This window comes from Rhinatrema bivittatum, chromosome 2 (genome assembly GCF_901001135.1).
Source record: "Rhinatrema bivittatum chromosome 2, aRhiBiv1.1, whole genome shotgun sequence".
Lineage (NCBI taxonomy): Eukaryota > Metazoa > Chordata > Amphibia > Gymnophiona > Rhinatrematidae > Rhinatrema > Rhinatrema bivittatum.
In genome coordinates this window covers 505778331-505800182 of record NC_042616.1, presented here as the reverse complement: position 1 = coordinate 505800182, position 21852 = coordinate 505778331, and the positions used below count along the sequence as shown (strand labels likewise).

General features: G+C 42.0%; 1 protein-coding gene across 1 annotated transcript; it reads left to right on the top strand.

The window, feature by feature from the left end:
- Positions 1-1152: 1152 nt before the first annotated feature.
- LOC115083342 (regulator of G-protein signaling 9-binding protein B-like) lies at positions 1153-20080 on the top strand. The gene is made up of 3 exons (XM_029587143.1): positions 1153-1248; positions 3698-4007; positions 19731-20080. Exons 1-3 carry the CDS (start codon positions 1153-1155, stop codon positions 20078-20080), a joined length of 756 nt encoding a protein of 251 aa, XP_029443003.1.
- Positions 20081-21852: the final 1772 nt, after the last annotated feature.

Genomic DNA, 21852 nt, shown 5'->3' with positions numbered 1-21852 from the left:
AAATTCTCTCTTCGCCTGTCTTATCAATATTTTACACTTTACTTGACAATGCTTATCTTTTATCCTATTTTGTTCAGATGGATCCTTCTTCCAATTTTTGAAGGATGTATTTTTTTCTAAAATAGCCTCTTTCACCTCCCCTTTTAACCATGACGGTAATCGTTTTGCCTTCCTTTCACCTTTCTTAATGTGTGGAATGCATATGGACTGCGCCTCTAGGATTGTATTCTTAAACAATGCCCATGCCTGTTGAACACTTTTAACCTTTGCAGCTGCACCTTTCAGTTTTTTTCTAACTATTTTCCTCATTTTATCAAAGTTTCCCTTTTGAAAGTTTACTGTTAGAGCTGCAGATTTACTTATTGTCCCCCTTCCAGTTATTAGTTTAAATTTGTTTTCCGTTTTATTCTCCATTCCTTTTCGGATCATTCCTAACATCCTGGTCTAACTATAGTGCAACTGGAACCCAAAGCAAGGACTGAAAGCAAAGACTTTCTTGAGCAGCAAAGGATCTCTGCCGGACACTCCAGGACTATCGTGCATCTATCAAAAGCAAAAATGTTGCACCAATCAGATGTCTCCCACCTCTACAAGTAAGATAGTTACTGCATGTTGCTTAAGTCTGAGAGTTCAGTGTGTGCCTATGCACCGTTTTTGTAAGAGTGAAAGAAAAGGCTTGGGAACAGGTGGCGGGGGAGAATGGAAGCTGAATGTCCCTTTTCAGAGCCTCAAGGACTTTGAGGATCAGAGTAGTAAATAATTGGATTTGGTTTCTCCTTTCATCCAGCCTCAAGGATTCCTAACTGTAATCTCCGGGATTATTTCCAGACATTGTATGAACTCTTTCTCTAGCCTGAATACCAGAAAGGCTCTCCTTTTATTTTTTTACCTTTCCCTAACAGATAAAAAAAAAGTTGCATTCCGTGGACATTTGAATCCTAGCGCATTCCTTAGTGAAATGTGTTATTGATATCAATCCATCCGGTGTGTGTGTGGTGCACTGGATTTGACAAACAGGTTGAATTTGTTTATCCTTCACAGAATGTGAAAAGATAGCAGGTACCTATAGGACATGGCAATCATGTGAACTGCAGATCTCATGCTTCTGGATCCTGAATGCCAGCAGAGGAGAGAAAAAGGAAAGGATCTCCAATGCCTCTCCAGAACATCAGGGTGACCAATGAGGACAGCGTGAACTCCCTGGGAGCCAGGGAAGAGTGCAAGGTGCTGGTGATGGCTCTCAATAAGGTTAATGACCTCATCCAACTTTTTTGCCTTTCTTCCTTTATTAACCGGCATCTTTTGTCTGTGTTAATTTTCGCTTTATAACAACAAAGTATTTGGGGGTAGAGAGCTTTGTGTTTTATTTTAATTTGCTAATGAATTTATCCAGAATTCTCTGTTTTTCTATGACAAGGACTGCTAGGCAAGGCAATAGCGTATGCAAGCTTTCCCATTCGGTCTGCCAAGGTACCCCAGTCCTGCTCTTGAAACTAGAGGGGCCACCTCTAGTGGGTGGTAACAGGATTATTCAGTCTCTATGCCCACCCAATTGCTAACCTCTTTGTGGAAATTGTCAACAAGGTTACCAACTTGAGTCAGTATAAAGGCAACTTACAGTAATATGTAGGCACCTGTCTAATAAAAAAAATTCCAACAAGGGGTGCTTCAGACATTCTCCTGTTCACTGGTTGAGCGAGCAAAAACCAAAGTATGCAGTCCAAGCAGCCTTGCTGCATCTAATTCAGGCAGCAGGCAGGATTCCAATTTGCAACACAAGAAAAACAAAGCAAAATTAATTGTTTTTAGAAGAGATTGCATGAAAATGTATTCTGTTAACAAATTGAGGGGAACATCTCCCTGATCTTATTACTATAGTTTAGTAGCAATGGGATGGAGAGCCAACAAATTTGTTAGCTATAAAAGGAATTTCATGCAGCAAAATATAACTTTGAAAATAAACAAGCTACAGAGGTCATTACTCTGGGGAATGGCATTTTAATTTGCTTTGGTTAAGCATTTATCATCATCTCTTCATACAAGGAACATTGTGTACTTTTCAGTTCTTAAAACATGAAAGTACTTCAAGATAGGAACACAGGGGCATTTTTTACTTCCATGAATGAAAATTTATTGAACTTCTATAGTATTGAAGGACGAAGCGCTCTTAGAAAGCGAAAGCGGAATTCTGTCTTGTGCTTGATGACCTAATTCCAGTTCTGCCCTATGGGCTGGAAATGATCTCACAAAAATATTTAAGGCAGAATTAATTAAAAGTGGTAAAGAAGGAGTCAAGGCTGGCTTATTGCATTTCTCAAAGCCTATGGAATGAGAAGCCATTCCCGTCTTTCATTTCTACAAACTCTTCCTAGAAGGGTGAAAATTTTTACACAGGAAGTAGCAAAACAAAAATTCAGGAACCTTAAATGTTTGTAAATGGGTAAAAGATCCAAGGGATGATCCTGGGTTTGTGGGGGCTCTTGTTCCAGTAGCAGTGAGCAGTAATTAAATCTGTCGGTAACTCAATAAAAATGTATTTAACAACAACTTTAAATTTTGCTTCCAAAATCTATTGAGCCAGAAAAAATTAGATTTCATTTTACCGCACCTAGTCCACACCATGTATACATGGAATAATAAAGAATAAAAAATGTAAGGAGTCTATGTACAAAGGGGGTAATTTTCAAAGGAATTAGGTGTAAATGTAACATCCTACCAGAGCAATTTTCAAACGCCATTTATTCGAGTAAAGTGCACTTACACAAGTAAATCCTATGGACAATTCAATGGTATATATTGTAGCAATATTCAAAAGCCTGCTTACTCCAGTAAAGTGCATTTACTTGAGTAAAACCCAGTTCTACTCAAGTAAATGCTTTTTAAAATCAGGCCTTAAGCATTTTTCCCATTAAAACAAAATGAGGAAATCTCATTAGTACATCAGGCCCTGAGTTCATAGACAAACAACATATCAAAAGAAAAAAAAAAGCATAACATTCCCATAAAATCAAAAATATTAGGGAGAAGAGATCCATATTGAGGACGAGTCATGAAAGCCTACTACATACTGAAGTCTTATCATATGTGCTAAGTATAGTGGGCTAGTTACTAACAATTTAGAGCAGGTAAGATACTTTACCACTATGCAGTTTTGTAAGAAGTGTCCTCTTTGAGGGTAATTTTGTAACAGCCTGCTTAAGAAAGTTAGCAAATATTTTGTTTGTTTCTTTGCAGTGTTTTTATTTGTATTGTTGGCTTTGCGAATACATTGTACACGACTTTGCGCGACCCTTTTGGTCGGGTGAGCAGTTAAGAACTATTTTAAAATAAGTAAATAAAAGTGAACTTGCATGGTCGTGCTATTCCACCAAAACTACCCGCATACCTGCTAACCTGTACAAATGAAAATTTCAGGAATATTTCCACACATACGTTTGAAGATCCAAAGGTATGCATGTGCGTCCAAAAACATCCTCAACTCCGCCCCTGGAAATGCCTCCTCAAGGCAGGCGAGTTTTTAAAAGACCAGTTCCTTGGGGAAAAGCACTGTATTACCTGCTGAAATCGTTTGAAAATTACTTTCCAAATGTACTGAAAAAGACTAGAGTAGGTGAGGTAAGATTATTCTAGTGCTGCTTAATCCATTTTTTTTTTTGTTATTTGTTTTCTCTACTGTGTTATGGGTGTGTGAAAAAAGGTGATTGCTTGCTACAGGCACCTGGCAACCAGTGTGGGCGGCTCTTCAGACAGCAGACAGCTTCGCAATGAGCTGAAATGGACCCGAGAAAAGGTGCTGGAGCTGGCTGGGAGCAACAGGAACAAGCTGACGACAACTCTCCGGGACAAGCAGCTAGCCAAGGAGGAGCGAGCAGAGCTCGAGTGCCTCTGGGTCCTGTTCTCATCCTGCCTAGAGCTCTTCCACGCTGATATGTGCAAAGTGTTTGAGCTGAGGCAGGCAGCCCCACTTGATAACTCTCGACAGTCAATCATTCAGACCGGTCTCACGGGTGAGCTAATAGACACAAAATTCTCCTCTTTCTTTCTTTCTTTCCCAGAAGGCGGCACCAAAACTTTCTATCCCCCACACCAGATGTGTCAAATAGTGCCTCCAGCTAAACAGAACTAAAGAGCAGAGGAGCTGGACAAAAGGTATCTGGCTTGAACTGCTGTCTCATTAAAAGTATTTACCATTCCAATTTCTGCACAAGGGGTAGAGTCCTGCATCTTATGTCATCACTGGCAATCCCTTGCAGTCAAGGATGATTGTCTTCCATGATTCTCCTATCTGTGGGTCCACAGATGGCTGATGAGGTCAATCTGGGATCGATAGACTGTCACAAATTCGGCTTGGTTTCCAAGTGCGATGGACCAACGGAATCAACTGTGTGGGTTGTGCACTGAATCAACGGTGATGTTGATTCAGTGAACAACCCACTGTTTATGCCATTCCCACTTTTCCACCTCCTGTTCTCGTTGTGAGGTTTGTAAACCCACACCTATGGGAGAAGTCACAAAACTCCACATCCAAGCTTTGTGATTTAAAATGGGTATGTGTAACATGCCTACACAACTATGGGTTCTGGACCAGAAAATAACATAAAATAAATACACAATATTACTAGTGCAAATAAGTAATATTAGTGTGTGCACATTTATATATTTAGAGGTAGATTTTTAAAAGCATTGCTTGCAAAAATGGCCAAATAAGTGTGTGAATTTTAAGAAGCCAGGAAGGGCGTGTGTACATGCATTCAGAATAAGGAGGCAGGTCATGGGCGTTCCCAAGACTGACACAGGTAACCACAAATTTTGCAAAGGCAGCACGCATATGTTGCCTGTATAACTTTGCTACTCTGGTGCAGGAGAGGGAGAGAGAAGGGCAGAGAAATACTCTTTGTAGAGGTGGTCTGACATTTTATATATATGTAACCACTTTAGAGGGGCACTTTGAATCCAGGTGGGTTTTCAGGAGATGGGTTGGGGGTTAGGGGACACATTCAGAGGTATTCATAGTAAAACTGACATCAGTAAAGAATTCCCTCATATCCAAGGACAAAACATAAAGAAAACCTGGCAGCTCCACTGACTGACCTTTTCAATGCTTCTTTAGAGTCAGGAATAGTTTTGTAGAACTGGAGAGGGGCAGATGTGGTTCCTATTCATAAAAGTGGAAGTAAGGAGGCTGGGAACTGAGGCTAATTAGTTTCACCTTGTGGAGAAAAAATTTAATGGAATTGCTGCTAAAACAGAGGAAGGTGCTGTTTCTGGAATCCAATGGGTTTCATTATCCGAGGCAGAGGTAAATCTTGTTAGATTAATCTGATCAGTTTCTTTGATTGGGTGACCAGAGAGTTAGATCAAGGGAGAATGCTTGATGTAGTGTACTTGGGTTTCAGTAAGGTTTTTGACATTGTTCTGCACAGGAGACATATAAATAAATTGAGTGCCCTTGGTATGGAACCTAGAGTGACTGACTGAGTTAGAATCTGGCTGATTGGGAGGCAACAAAGGGTAGTGGTAAATGGAGGTTACTCAAAGCAGAGACATGTTACTAGTGGTGTGCCTTAGGTATCAGTCCTAGGACCTGTTCTTTTCAACATTTTTGTGAGCAACATAGTGGAAGGATTGTCAGAAAAGGTTTGGGGGGGTTTTTTTTGCCACTATACCAAAATCTGCAATGGGGTTGACAGCCATGAAGATGTGGAAAACATGAGGAGGGATGTAGTGAAGCTCAAGAAATTGTTTAGAAACTGGCAGCTAAGTTGTAATGCTAAAAAATGCAGATTAATGCATTTAGGCTGCATAAACCCAAGGGACAAGTACAGTATTGGACGTGAAATTCTTCTAAGCACAAAAGAAGAGTGGGATCTGGGGGTGACTATATCTGATGATCATAAGGTAGCCAAGCAGATGGATAAAGCAACAGATCAGCAGAAAAAGGGAGGTGGTATTGCAACTGCATAGGTCCCTCGTGAGACTCATTTGGAATATTGTATACAATTCTGGACACTGCAGCTTCAAAAGGATATAAACCGTTTGGAGTTGGTCCAGAGGGTGGCTACTAAAATGAGCAGTGGTCTTTGTTCTGAAGCATATGAGGATAGACTTAAAAATCTAAACATATATACCTTATAGGAAAGGGGAGATATGACAGAGACATTTAAATATCTCAAAGAGAGGTCATGTGACACAAAGTGAGGAGGCAGACATGTGTTTGACTGGCTCCAGGGCCTCACGTCCTTGATTTTTTTATTATTTTGAGTTTAAGTGACTGTGGTTTCTTGTAAACCTGTTCAACTTTCTGTGTGAGCTTCCGGATAGAATATCGATTGATCGAGCTTCATGTCTACGAGGATTCAGCATGCTGATCATGGCAAGCTCAAGGGCCCAGAAGGGAAGATGACGCATGTTTCTAAATATTCACCATTACTTGAAGCCCCAGACTGCATGGTTAAAGAAGTCGTGGGGGCAGTAGCCTTGGAATAAAGTGTGAAGTTTGAGAAAATTAGCACTAAATTTGACGAAATGCATTCTTTATTGTCCACCGTGACTGGTCAGCTACGGGAGAAAGAGTCGCTTGTCTCAGCAGTGGACAACTGTGTGGTGGCTTTGGAATCCGAGATATCCATTTTAAAAGCAGCTCGAGATCAACAGGCAGTGAAATTATCAAATCTTGAAAACCAGGCAAGGTGGAGCAACCTACAATTTATGGGATTGCCGGAAAAACTACGAGATGTGGATCTAGCAGGTTTCCTTGAATGGCTTCCACATGCGCTCTCTTTTACTTCCCAGCACGGCGCCATTAAGATTAAGAAGCATCCGAAGAGTCGCAGGCCTATTGCAAGTGCCACACCTTGCTATATGATGATTCACCAATTTTGATATTCCAGGACTTCTCTATCAATGCGTTGGCACAGCAGAGATTATTTTCGGAGGTATGCCCGCAGCTAGTGCAAGGAAACATCTCATTTATGCTGCAATATCCAGCAAAGCTTAAGGTCATGCATGCTAACCAAGTTACTTAGTGCAATTTAGCTGAGAAAGCGAGGCAGTTCTTGAGTTCCCTTGATCGTGTTGGCAGTGAGACTACTCCGCCACCTTGATGTCGTGGACTTCATTGAGGTGTATATGAACAGTGTTTGTGCAATGATTGTGAGCAGTTTGGAATTCAGAGCCTACTGGCTGCAACTAGCCGTGATATGATGCCATCTATCTGGTCTTCGCATGTTTGGCTATGGACTTAATATGCTGGATGGTTCGCAGGACCATTGTGATGTTTTGACCTTTTTTTTTTTTTAACTTTTTTTGATGGATGGAAGGCTATGGTTTGGGGAAACTCACAGATTTTGGACTTAGAGTTTTCCTGATTTTTTGTTGAAAACTGGATGTATATATCTGGTGACTTTTTTTGTTTTTGTTTCTTTTTTTTTGTTTGTTTTGCTTGTTTGTGATGTGGAAACGGCTATCGGTATCGAAAAACTATTAAATAAATAATTGCCTGAATGTATAGGAGAATTGGTTACTGTACCTGCTAATATGATATGGTGTTTTGCATCTGGAATGGGGAGGTGAGGCCCCTTACATTTGAATGGATCCCTTATGCCTACATTTAGCTGGTGTTCTCATTTTTATTTGGTTGCCTAATATATTTGTTTAGCCTTCTGGGTTTTGGGGGGAGGGGTTGGGATAGTGTGAGGGTGGGACCTAGAGATGTAGAATGTAGGGAGGGTAAGGAAGGGAATATGTGTGGTTCATTTACACCTTGTGGTGTGACAGGAAGTTGGGAAATTGTGGTTGGGGAATCATGTAAACTTTGGCCAGGATCCAGGCTGGGGGGTCCAAGCTTTTGAAGAGAAGTTTTTCTTTTCTTTTTGCACTTTGACCCATGTATTTACCTGGGATGATGTCTCAAAATATTAGAATAGCAACTTGGAATGTATCTAGTATTGGGTCTTTAGTTAAGAGGTAAAAAATATTGCAAGCTTTGCGTAGACACAAAGTTCACATTGCAATGTTACAGGAAACACATTTCAATAGGGATGAGCATCAAAAACTGTGTAGGTCTTGGGTGGGGGAAGTTTTCTCATCTGCAGCAGTTGGGAAAACAGCAGGGGTTGCTATCTTGTTTGGTAAGTCAATTCCCCTACCAGGCCACTACATGCATAGAAGATCCAAATGGTAGATACATTATTGTGCAGGGTTCTCTGAATAGAAAGCCCTTGGTACTTTGCAATCTTTGGGGTAGATTTTATAATTTTGCGCGAGCGCGTACTTTTGTTCGCGCACCAGGCATGATCAAAAGTACGCTGGATTTTATAAGATACGCGCGTATCTTATAAAATCCGGGGTCGGCGCGCACAAGGGGGTGCACATTTGTGCAACCTGCGCGCGCCGAGCCCAGCGCGAGCTGCCTGTTCCCTCCGAGGCCGCTCCGATTTCGGAGCGGCCTCGGAGAGAACTTTCCTTTGCCCTCCCCCACCTTCCCCTCCCTAACCCACCCCCCCGGCCCTATCTAAAACCCCCCCCCTTACCTTTGTTGGCAGATTTACGCCTGCTGAAAGCAGATGTAAATCTGCAGGCGTAAATCTGGGCCTGAAGGGGAGGAGCTGGAGCAGAACTCCCCTGCTGCTTTACCTGTTAAGTCTGAGACATCATGGTGCAACCTCATTCTGGGCCTGAAGGGGAGGAGCTGGAGCAGACACGCCCGTTTTACAAAGCCCCGGGACTTACGCGCGTCCCGGGGCTCTGCGCGCGCCGGTGGCCTATGCAAAATAGGTGCGCCGGCGCGCGAGGGCCCTGCGCACGTAAATCCGGCCGGATTTACGCGCGCAGGGCATTTAAAATCCGGCCCTTTATGCTTCCAGTGTTTATGATCACAGTACAGGTAGTACAGATGTTAGCAGTGTACTCTAATGTTACTTTAGTTATTGTGGGGGACTTTAATTGTGTTTTGGACCCCACTTTAGGTCTGCTTCTGGCCTATATCCTCCTTCTACTGTTACTAAAGGTTTACTAAAGAGGATGTTGGGGAGGTACCCGTACTGGAGAAAGTTTTCATGGGTAATGATTCAGATGGACTGAACCAAATCACGGTGAACCTAGAAGATGTGGTAGACCTGATTGATAAACTGAAGAGTAGTAAATCACCTGGACCGGATGGTATACACCCCAGAGTTCTGAAGGAACTAAAAAATGAAATTTCAGACCTATTAGTAAAAATTTGTAACCTATCATTAAAATCATCCATTGTACCTGAAGACTGGAGGATAGCTAATGTAACCCCCATATTTAAAAAGGGCTCCAGGGGAGATCCGGGAAATTACAGACCAGTTAGCCTGACTGCAGTGCCAGGAAAAATAGTGGAAAATGTTGTAAACATCAAAATCACAGAACATATAGAAAGACATGGTTTAATGGAACAAAATCAGCATGGCTTTACCCAAGGCAAGTCTTGCCTCACAAATCTGCTTCACTTTTTTGAAAGAGTTAATAAACATGTGGATAAAGGTGAACCGGTAGATGTAGTGTACTTGGATTTTCAGAAGGCATTTGACAAAGTTCCTCATGAGAGGCTTCTAGGAAAAGTAAAAAGTCATGGGATAGGTGGCGATGTCCTTTCGTGGATTACAATCTGGCTAAAAGACAGGAAACAGAGAGTAGGATTAAATGGACAATTTTCTCAGTGGAAGGGAGTGGGCAGTGGAGTGCCTCAAGGATCTGTACTGGGACCCTTACTTTTCAATATCTTTATAAATGATCTGGAAAGAAATACGGCGAGTGAGGTAATCCAATTTGCAGATGATACAAAATTGTTCAGAGTAGTTAAATCACAAGCAGATTGTGATAAATTGCAGGAAGACCTTGCGAGGCTGGAAAATTGGGCATCTAAATGGAAGATGAAATTTAATGTGGACAAGTGTAAGGTGATGCATATAGGGAAAAATAACCCATGCTATAGTTACACAATGTTAGGTTCCATATTAGGTGCTACAACTCAAGAAAGAGATCTAGGCGTCATAGTGGATAACACATTGAAATCTTCAGTTCAGTGTGCTGCGGCAGTCAAAAAAAGCAAACAGAATGTTGGGAACTATTAGAAAGGGAATGGTGAATAAAACGAAAAATGTCATAATGCTTCTGTATCGCTCCATGGTGAGACTGCACCTTATATATTGTGTACAATTCTGGTCGCCGCATCTCAAAAAAGATATAATTGCGATGGAGAAAGTACAGAGAAGGGCTACCAAAATGATAAAGGGAATGGAACAGCTCCCCTATGAGGAAAGTCTAAAGAGGTTAGGACTTTTCAGCTTGGAGAAAATGGCTGAGGGGGGATATGATAGAGGTGTTTAAAATCATGAGAGGTCTAGAACGGGTAGATGTGAATCAGTTTTTTACTCTTTCAGATAATAGAAAGACTAGGGGGTACTCCATGAAGTTAGCATGTGGCACATTTAAAACTAATCGGAGAAAGTTCTTTTTCACTCAACACACAATTAAACTCTGTAATTTGTTGCCAGAGGATGTGGTTAGCGCAGTTAGTATAGCTGTGTTTAAAAAAGGATTGGATAAGTTCTTGGACGAGAAGTCCATTACCTGCTATTAATTAAGTTGACTTATATAATAGCAACCGTTATTATTAGCAACGGTAACATGGATAGACTTAGTTTTTGGGTACTTGCCAGGTTCTTTTAGCCTGGATTGGCCACTGTTGGAAACAGGATGCTGGGCTTGATGGACCCTTGGTCTGACCCAGTATGGCATATTCTTATGTTCTTAATATACCTGGGTCATACCTTGGATGTGGTAGATGGATGGAGGACCTCACATCTGTTGGATAGATCTTATGCATACCTTTCCAGAGCCCACCAATCCTTTTCTCATATTGACTTTCTTTTGATTAGTAGAACTGGGTTTTCCAAGGTTACATCCTCTGATATAGGTCCTACAGATATTTCTGATCACTACCAGGTCTGGATTGACCTGGAAGGGTTTTTACTCTTGAACCAGTGTACTCCATAGTGTTTTCCACAATATTTGTTTCAAGATCAGGCATTTAAGGATTTTCTTTGTAAGCAATGGGACAGTTTTTGTAATTTTTATGATGAGCATAGATCTTCTCCAATTCTGTTTTGGGAAATGGCTATGATGGTTCTTAGAGGGAAAATAATTTCCTTTGTAGCTGCCCAGGGGAAGAAATTTATGAATGAGATTCTACAATCGGAAAAACGCTTGCAGTATGTGAAACAGAGATATGAGTCTAACCCTACCCTGGGTAACAGGCATAAGTTCATAACTATGCAAACTGCACTTAATTCTCTTCTCCATCAAAGGACTAACAAATCCATGTTATATTATAAAAGTAAATTCTTTCATTTTGGGAATAAGTCAGGTAGGCTGTTAGCCAATTTAACTTGGCATTGGGGTGGGCACAAATGTATAACTACTGTTCGTGCTAAATTGGGTACCTTGGTGAACTTCAGCAGAGACATTTGTGCTGCTTTTAAATCTTTTTATCAGGTGTTATATACTGCTTCTTCTTTTGATACACAACAAATACAATAATATTTAGATTCCATTCATTTACCTTCTATAACCTTGGATCAGTTGTCAGTTTTGAATGCACCTCTAAATGTCCAAGAACTACATAGGGGGATACGAGAGGGTAAATTGTTGAAGGCTCCAGATATAGATGGTTATCAGGTAGCGTTTTATAAGATATTAGATAAACTTTTGCTGCGAGGTGGGTTTCCCTTGGCTCCTAATACAGCACTAATCATGGTTCTGCCAAAGCCAGGAAGAGATCCTACTTTGTTAGGTTCCCATAGGCCAATTTCACTACTAAATTTTGAAATAAATTTATTGGCCAAGATAATGACAGATCGCTTGGCAAAATTACTCCCCAATTTAATAAAGAGCAGGTGGGGTTTGTCAAGGGCTGGTACTCCACAACTAATATTTGGAAAATTTTAACTTCTATAGAATGTAGCAAATTATAACAGCTAGTGTCTCTTATATTAAGTTTTGATGCTGAAAGTGCGTTTGATTGGGTAGGGTGGGCCTTTATGTTTGTTTCTCTTCAAAAAGTGGGTCTTTCAGGGTCTTTCTTGTGTGTTTTTCAAACTCTCTATAATAAACTGACGGCTTCAATTATGTTGAATGGTATTATATCTGAAGGGTTTGAGTTACAGTGAGGGACTTGTCAGGGGTACCCTCTGTCTTCCCTTCTTTTTGTATTAACCTTAGAACCCCTTTTACAGCGGATTTGGGGGAACGGGGGGATAGAGGATATCCCCATAGGATCATCCAGAGAACATATTTTTAAATTGTCAGCTTTTGCGGATGAGGCTTTAGTCCATATTAAAAATCCTTAAGTCTCCATTCCAACTTTTAGAGGAATTTCAGAACTACGATAGATTGGCAGGTCTTCTAATTAATTTAGATAAATCTGAGGCTCTCCCTATACATGATTCTGTGATTTCCATATATGGTCTAGATTTCCCAATGAAGTGGTAACTAAATTCTTTTAAGCATTTAGGCGTGCATTTACCTGGGGATCTTGGTCAGTTACAAACTCTAAATTTTCAAAAATTGATGGTCAAAACTAAAGACATTTTGATGACTTGGTTGGATTTTTCACTCTCTTTGGTTGGGAGGGTGAATCTTTTCCAGATGATGATCTTGCTGAAATGGTTATATGTCCTCCAGCAATTACCTTTATACTTAACTACTGTAGAAATTTGTGAATTAGACCATCTTATTCGTCAATTTCTTTGGCGGGGAAAAAGCCAAGGATAGCTTTGTCAAGTGAGACCATGGGATAAAGGTGGAATAAGTCTGGCAGATTTGAAGTCATATAATATCTCTGGTCTTCTTCGGCATGTGGAGATTGGATCATGGGGACATACTCCAATTACTTGAGAGCAAGAGTTAGTTTATCCCTTAAATTTAAGATACATACTACACACTACCCAAATGTCTCTACATTCTCACTTACAGGATAGTGTATTGTTTTCTACAGTTATGAAAGCTTGGAAATGTTAATGTCATAAATTACAGCTACAATATTTAGTCTCATGTTTTTTTGCCTTTTCAAGACAATAACATTTTTCTCCCAGAGTTTCATTCCCCAATTTTTAAGGATTGGGGTCGCAGTGATTTTCAGGTAGTTCAGTATTTTATGAAGGATACGGGTGGCTATGCCTCCTTTTAGGAGCTGCATCAACATTTTCAGATCTACTCACACAGAAACATAGAAATGACAGCAGAAAAGGATGAAGTGATCCACCCAGTCTGCCCAGCAAGCTTATGCCAGTATCTGTTGCACTGTGCAGGTTATCCCCATGCTTATCAGTTTGCCAGACTGTAGTCAGGGCCTTCGGATGTTGTTTGAATCCAGTTTCCCTTAACTGTTGCTGTGAAAGCAGAGCAATGTTGAATTTCATCAAAAGTATCAGACTAGTTACCCCCATGTTTATTTGTTCCCCAAACTGTAAAGGTCGTGGCCCTCATTGGTTGCTGTCTGAATCCAATTCCCCTTTTCTCACTGCTGTTGAAGCAGAGAGCAATGATGGAGTTGCATTAACAGTATCAAGGCTTAATTGTTAAAGGTAGCAACTGTCACACCAGCAAGTTACCCTCAATTACCCCCATGCACTCTTTTATTTCCAATCTCTAGCCTTTAGAGATCCACAGTGTTGATCCCATGCTCCTTTGAATTCCTTGACTGTTTTCGTCTTCACCACCTCTACAGGAAAGGCATTCCAGGCATTCACCACCTTCTCTGTGAAGAAATATTTCCTGACATTGGTTCTTAGTCGTCCTCCCTAGAGTTTCATTTCATGACCCCTAGTTCTATTGATTTCTTTCTAAGGGAAAAGGTTTGACAATTGTGTATCATTAAAACCTTTCAGATATCTGAAGGTCTGTATCATATCTCCCCTGCACCTCCTTTCTTCCAGGGTGTACATATTCAGATCCTTCAGCTTCTCCTCATAAGCCTTCCAATGCTGACCCCTCACCATTGTGGTTGCTCTTCTTTGGACTGCCACTATCCTGACTTTATCCTTCCTGAGATATGGGCACCAGTACTGAACACAGTACTCCAAGTGAGGTTTTCTTTAAGTTCTTTCAGTACTCTCAGATGTATCCCATCTGGCACCATTGCCTTAATTACTTTAAGTTTAGTTAGCTCCTCACGAACACACAGTTCTGAAAATTGATTAAGGTTTACCTTACTGCCAATCTTATTTGTGTTTGTTTTATGTAGTACTGCCCCAGGCCTTTCCACAATGAATGTTATGCGTGCAGTCCACGGCAGACCCGCGGCACAGTCCCTTCACCTTTCTACAGTGACTCCAGCCTCTGGTTCCTCCTCGCTGGCGGCGGTGGGCCGTCAGCTCCGTCCTCGGGCCTCACCCGGTGCCTCTGGCTCTGCCACAGTCCCCGGCGTTCTCGGTCCTGCTTCCACTTCTCATCGGGCCTCTTCATGTGGCCCGCGGAGAGACACTGCTAATCGTGCTGTGGCCCTCCCTAGGCGCGTGCGCACGCACCATTGATTCTTAAATAGGGATCACAGCGGGAACCTAGCCACTGCCCCGGATGATGATGTCAACCTAACTACAGTATTTAAGATCAGGCTCCACTCCCTAGCGTTGCCTTTGCAACAGCTCTCCTCGCTGGTCGAGTACTCGTTGCCTCCTAGAGATTCGTTTTACCCCTGAGTTCCTGTTCCTGGTTCCTGTCTCTTCGTTCCTACCCTGCTTCATGCTTCGGATTGACTATACGGACTATGACTTTGCTTTGCCTGACTTTGCCATTGATCATCTCTGTTGCGTCTGTCGGTCGCAGACGGCTGCGACCGCTCTGCCTTATCTCTTTTCTTCCCTTTTCCTCCTCCTTGGGCAAGATGGCTACTTCCACTGCCGAGTGCCAAGGGCCTCGGCGTCTCCAGCTCAGCATGGGCGTCCCAGTCCGCCATGCTCACTCCGGTGGCCTCCTAGGGCGCGCACACGCACATCTCCTACGCTCAAATACACATCATGGGGGGGAAACTCAGGGGCGTCCCCACCGCATGACATCAATACCTCCGGGTATTTAAAGCCTCCACTACGCTTCCACCTTTGAGTTAGCAAAGACTATGGTCTAGCTTCTCTGACCACTCTAAGCTGCATGCTTAGACGCTGCTATTCACTCCAGGGCCTTGCTCTGTTAGAAGCTCTAGGCACCCGCTCCTCGGGGGTCTCTTGCTTCCATCCACCCTTCGGGGTCTCTAATAATTAGACAACTGCTCCTTGGGGGTCTATCTCTCTTATTCATTTCAGGATCTCAGGACTATCAGGTACTCGCACCAGGCTCGGTTTATCCCACACCGCGGGGTCCTATCTACCTTGAACATCGGGTGAGATATCAACATCTGAGACTGTCAGAACGTATTGGCACCTTGCCGGATTCCAGTGCCTTTCCTTCCTGCCTCATACCATCTATCTACAGCAGTACAATAAAGCTTTCCACTTACAAGTGTCCGCTCTCTGCGTTTAGCCTATTGCTGTGGTTCCCCATGGGGCCCCTCCCCATGGGAGGAGTCATCTCCACTGCGACTAAGGGTCCACAATGCCACAAATACAACAATCTCCAGACCCAGACCTCTGCTTCATCCGACTATGCTACTGCTTATCTCCAGACCCAGACCTCTGCTTCGCCTGACTACGCTACTGCCTATCTCCAGACCCAGACCTTCCACAAGTGGACTCCATTTGTGCTCAGCATATGCATATGATCCAAAAGTCAGAGTTGATTGGATTGTAGCACAATCCACTGGTATAGGGTTGGAGGGCTTCCGATATGACTTCATCTTAGCTGATACGTATATACATATTCTCATGGAGCTGCTGTCATGAGTTGGGAGACATTTGGCAAAACAATACTAGACCTTATTGCTGAATACAAAGTTTGTCAAAACCATAGACTCGGCAAATTTGTGTCTGGCAATACCAGGTAAATTGTAAGGTTAAGACAGATTGCTCGATATGAAGAACAATAGCAGCTTCTTCTCCTCAGTGTAGTTCTCACATAAAAAATTAAAATTGCAGGCCTCTTGTGTTTTCAGACCTGCAAAGTTTGGTTCAGTCGCACACTCCATTTTAGGGTGACCGGCTAATCCCTACATGGTAAAGAAGGACTTGTTCCAATTTACAGTTATACCTAGAGGTACACAATGCTTTTTCCTGTTCCTCTTGATCACCACATAGATACTGCTAACAGGTAATCAGAAAGTAATTGGGCTTAATGGACTTCTGGATGTCTTTATAAGAAAATGTTCCATGTTTTCAAATTTTGTCAAAATAATGTATGAAATCCCCTGATACAACAAGACAGAGGTTTTATTTGTATGTAGTTCACAAAATCAACCAAAACTGGCAGCCAACTGGAAGAGAAACAAAAAGTTAATGACTATGAAAGAGATCAGGGTGGGTCTTTTTGTACAAGAGCATTTTTTAAGATGCTTATGTAACCCCTATTTGCTATTTGCATTGGTGCAGGGGCACATAGGATCTTGGGGCCATTATCCAAACTTCAGTCTCTCTCATATAAGTCTCTTTGAACCCAGGATCGGATTCCTTTACTGGAAGTGAGGAGGAACTTCTCCAAGGCCCTGGGAAGAGGGGGTAAAACTGTCTCTTTCTATAAGTTATCTTTCTCTTCTGTTGGTGTGGGTACCAAATACAGGAGGTTCAGGGTGAATATCCAAAATCAAAACTTTACTGAAAGTTTTCTTAGATAAAAAGATTTGCAAGTTCACATTAGTTCTTGGCACAACAGCTGGATACTACAGGTTTTAGTCTTTTCTCTCTCTGTGCAAGGGTCTTTCTCTCTCTACCAGGGCAAGGGAAACACACATCCTCCAGGGCTTGGAAAAAATAAGGTTCCCAAGTGGGCAGGGGTAGCCTTGTTTGGATAAGAATAAACCCCTCAAAAACTGGAAAACTTCATTTTGCAGAGGCCCAAAATCTTTCCTCCCCCAGGGTGAAAACTCCTGATGGAAATCCTTGGCATATCTCAAAATGATGTTACTCACAGTTCTCCAGAATGTTCCTCACTTTCTCTCTCTCTCTCTCTCTCTCTCCCCCCTGGATCTTTTGCAGAGAAAATGTCCAGCTAGCACACCTCCTTTCTCATTTCTTCAGAGCAGGAAGGAGGCAGCAAAATCTACCTCCTAGGTCTTACAACTCAAAATTATCTTTTCCCCAAACTGAATCCAAACACCGGAAACCACTTGCAACAAACCATAGCTTTGTCCTCATTGAGGGAGGAGAGGGACAGGTCTTCCCCCTATCCTGGCCTCCCAGGGAAAGACTCCTCTGTAATTTCTCTCCAGGCCAAAAATCAGGGGTCTCAGAAGGCTTCTTACAACCACGGTAAAAATCCCAGAAGGCAAATCCAACCAGCTAAGGAGTGGACTGGAAAGGCAGCTTTCCCACTTTTTCTGAGCCCCAAAGATCAGACTAAAAACAACCGAGGATAAAACTCGTTCCTCTAACTCCAAAACTCAAGCTGCATGGTCCCACTTTCTCAGTGAGAGAGCTATTTTTATACCACATTAGGGATTGCCTCAAAAGAGGGGGTGTACTGAATGATGCCTCCCCTAACTCACTAATCAACCAATGCAGAGTGAGAACTCGATGTTTTGGATTCAACTGTATCGGAAAATAACAACTTCACTTAAATAACCAATACTCGTTAACTGTACCCAATATTGTAGACGCTTCAGCTTGTGAATGACATTTACCACTTTTGAAATTTGACCTTCATAATAGGCATCATCGTTATTGCTTTCGCGTGTTTAAACTCTGCCTTATATTTAATCATGTGGTCAATTCAGTTCATTTTGAGAATTTTTAACCATATTTTTCAAAACATTTTCTTATGCATTTAAAATTGTATCCGTAGAACTTCTTGTGCAAGAATAAGCACTTATCTTGATTTTACTCGATCCACATCCTTTGCTATCTTGCTATAATTGGCTTCTTGCCAATTGGCTATCTTGCTATAATTGGCTTCTTGCCAATTATAGCAAGATAGCAAAGGATGTGGATCGAGTAAAATCAAGATAAGTGCTTATTCTTGCACAAGAAGTTCTACGGATACAATTTTAAATGCATAAGAAAATGTTTTGAAAAATATGGTTAAAAATTCTCAAAATGAACTGAATTGACCACATGATTAAATATAAGGCAGAGTTTAAACACGCGAAAGCAATAACGATGATGCCTATTATGAAGGTCAAATTTCAAAAGTGGTAAATGTCATTCACAAGCTGAAGCGTCTACAATATTGGGTACAGTTAACGAGTATTGGTCCCCTAACTCACTGCCATTCCTAGCTCAGGGAGTTAACTAGGGCCTTTCTGGTAATGAACCCAAAGGGTCATTACACTTTAGAAAAAAGTTTAGAAACAAGGGAAGGGCTAATAATACGGGACATAAATGAAAGCAAGAACTGCAGACTGTGGGATGGAACTGGTCAGATGGGCAGGTAGTTGGAGGAGACTGAAGAAATAATTTTATGACGATCACCATAAGACAATAGACAATTCACCATAAGACAATAGACAATTCACAGAAAAAACCTAAGGAGGGATAAAAAAAAGTGCTATGTGGAAGTTAGAAAGAATTAAGCAATATCATCAGGTATATATTGGGAGGAAAAATCATGTACTGGCAGTGTCTAGCCCATTAACATGTTTGTTTATGGACTCTTTTTGCTTTAAATCATGCAGGTCAAACCTAAAAAATGGCAGCTATATTGTCTACATTCGAGGTGGCTGAGTGCATTAAACTGGGAAACATAAGGATCTCATTTAAATGTCAGATGCTGCATAAATGCAGATTTTAATTATGTATTTAAAATATTTATATTCCACCTGTACCAGACCAGCCATGCTAGGCAGATTACATAAAACATATACAATTAAAATAGAAACAATTAACAGTCAGCCCAGAAATCTAATAACTACTTACAGCAAAGTACACAATGCTTCACCAAAATAGAAATGCTGCATCACCTACTCTTAAGGGAACACCTACTGACAGAGTAGCAGCTTCAGCTTTTTATGAAAAAGACTGTATTCATCAATTGTAGATCACCTGGGAAGGCATTTCCATAAAACAGGCCCAACAACAGAGAAGGCCCAAAGATGGGTCTCCTGTAGGTGAACCTGCTTGATGAAAGCCACAGCCAACAAGTATTTACTTAGCAAAGTGCAGGTAACAAGAAGGGCATACTCAGATCAGGTTAGCTAAATAAGGTGGCATTTCTTCCCTAATGGCTTTAACTTCCAAGGTAAGAATCTTACATTTTATTCTGAGCCACAGGTAAGCAATGTAAACACTCAAGCAATGGAGTTACACGTTCTCTTGGAGACCCTCCCAGGGTGATTCATGCCGCAGAATTTTGCAATACCTGCAGGTTTCTAAGTTGACATTTGGGGAGAACAGCACAGGGAGAATCCAAACAAGTTAGCATGAAGGCCTGATCTAGTGCCCGAAACTCATTTTTCAAGAGAGTGTAATTCAGATGTTTTAACAGTTTAAGCTTCAAAGGCCAGATTTCAATGTGACTTTTATCTGTGGGTTCAATGATAATAGGGAGTCAAGCATGAATTACACATCTAACTACTAATAATTCTAGTTGTAGCATCTATGCTGGTAATCACTTCATTCTATTTACAGGTACCACTTCTGAAATAGCCTCCCGTGCTCTAAGTGTTTCAAACATAATCTCTGATGAAACAGTAATTCCTATGGAGCAGAAGGACCTGGGAGATGAAATTGCAAAAGTGGACAGAATGATCTATGACATGGAGATGAAAGTCAACGTTCTCAGGTGGACAGTGGAGGCCACTGCCGACATGTGTGATGGTCTGGTTACCAGTGAATTCTCCTCCGTGGCTTTGCTTTCCATGGAAGGAGAGGAAAACCGGCCCAGTTGTGATAGAGGACAGCTTTTTGTATCTCTGGTTCTCTGTGCTGTGATTCTTGTTGTGATGACACTCACAGTTTGTGTGGTGCATCTGGCATGATTCCTCATCTTCCAAATTCATAAATGCTTGAAATGAATTGGCAAAAGGCAGCTGATTTAACAAAAGTAAATTCTTCAGTAATGAGTTTTTGTCACTATGAGGCCAATGAAGAATTTTGCAGACAGGTCTTCATATGCAAAAACATGCAACCCATCCCCCCACCAAATTTCAGGGGATTGTGCATTGCTACACATGAAGCCTCATTTGCCAAATTTTTTTTTTTTTTTTTTTACAATTTTTTACTTTGCAAATAGTTAAATTTCATGCTTACTTCACTACATCTAATTTTTATTTAAAGTCAAATTTAATGAGCTGCTGCCTTTATAAGACCATGTAAAGCAGCGTATTAATTCTGAATTCAGTGAAAACAAGCACATGAAAATAGCAGACTGGTTTTCACAAAAATGATACCTAAACTTCGATAAGATGTAGTTATCATTTTTTGGTGACCCACGTAGCAAATGTTTGTGTGAAACATTGCTACCAGCTCATTTGCATGGGTAGCAAACGTTTTCGTGAGATGGCTGAAAACCCATGGTAAATGGCTGAAAACTTACAGGTTAGTACATCGGCCTCCTAGTAAGCTCTGTTTGTTTTACTTAAGTTATTGCTTTGGAAAAGAGCCTTGAGTATGTGTAGCAGGGTGCATATTACTGTCTGTCATGAGCTGGAGGGGTTAACCCTTGGGCTGCTGCTGGGTTGATACTACCTGGGTGGTAAAAGCATTGCCCAGGTCCTGGCAGGCGGCAGCTGAGATAAGGCAAGACAAGGGCAAAGTCCAGGAACAATCCGAGGCCAGGGCAAGCGGCTAGCAGAGAAGTCGAGATCCAGTCTAAGGTCGAGGCAGGCAGCAATCAAGCAGGAGCCGAGAACCAAGTGAAGATCAGGGCAGGCAGCAATCAGGCGAGGTCAAAGTCTGTTCAAGTCAGCACCGAGAAAACAATCCAAGGAGGCTGATGCATAGTGGGAACAGACAGAACAGGAAGGCACAGCAGAGGCAAGGCTGGGGCAAGGCGGGATTTGGAAGCAAGGCAGAACTGGAGACAAGAGATGGAACTGGAGGCCATACAGAAACGAGAGACAAGGGCTGGAACTGGAGGCAAGACAACACACACTGCAGGCAATAGCACAGCAGGAGACTTGTAGTTGAGGTGCTGCCTAGTAGCAGGTGACTTCCTTATAGACTAAGACAGAATATGATGTCATCAGCCAGCGCCCCAGGAAGTCCAGGTAGCAGGGCCTATAAGAGGCAGTCCTGGTGATAGGAAGTTCTAGCCAGGAAGCAAGATGCTGCACAATGCAGGATGCTATGCCAGACATGCTGGGAGGTAAGGGCATTACTGTACCCACCCCCTTTTAAGCCCCTCCTCCAGCACTGGATTTGGGTTTATGGGGAAAGAGGTGGTGGAACCTGCGGAGGAGTCTGGGTGCGTGGATATTTCTAGCTGGTTCCCAGGACTTCTCTTCAGGACCATAGCCCTTCCAATGTATCAACAATAGGATCCCTCACCGCCCCAACTCGGGAGTGCTTGGAGTCCAGGATTTCCTGTACTCTATATTCTGTTGCCCTCTCTGTGGTTATAGGAGTAGGAATGGGTGGTTTTTTACATTTCCATTTTAGGATCATAGGTTTTAGGAGTGACACATGAAAAGAGTTGTGTATCATGAGAGATGGAGGTAAATGTAAATGGTAAGTCACTGGTCCCAACTGTCGGGTGACAGGGTAAGGTCCTATGAAGCGGGGCTTGAACTTTGTGGAGGGCTGTTTCAGA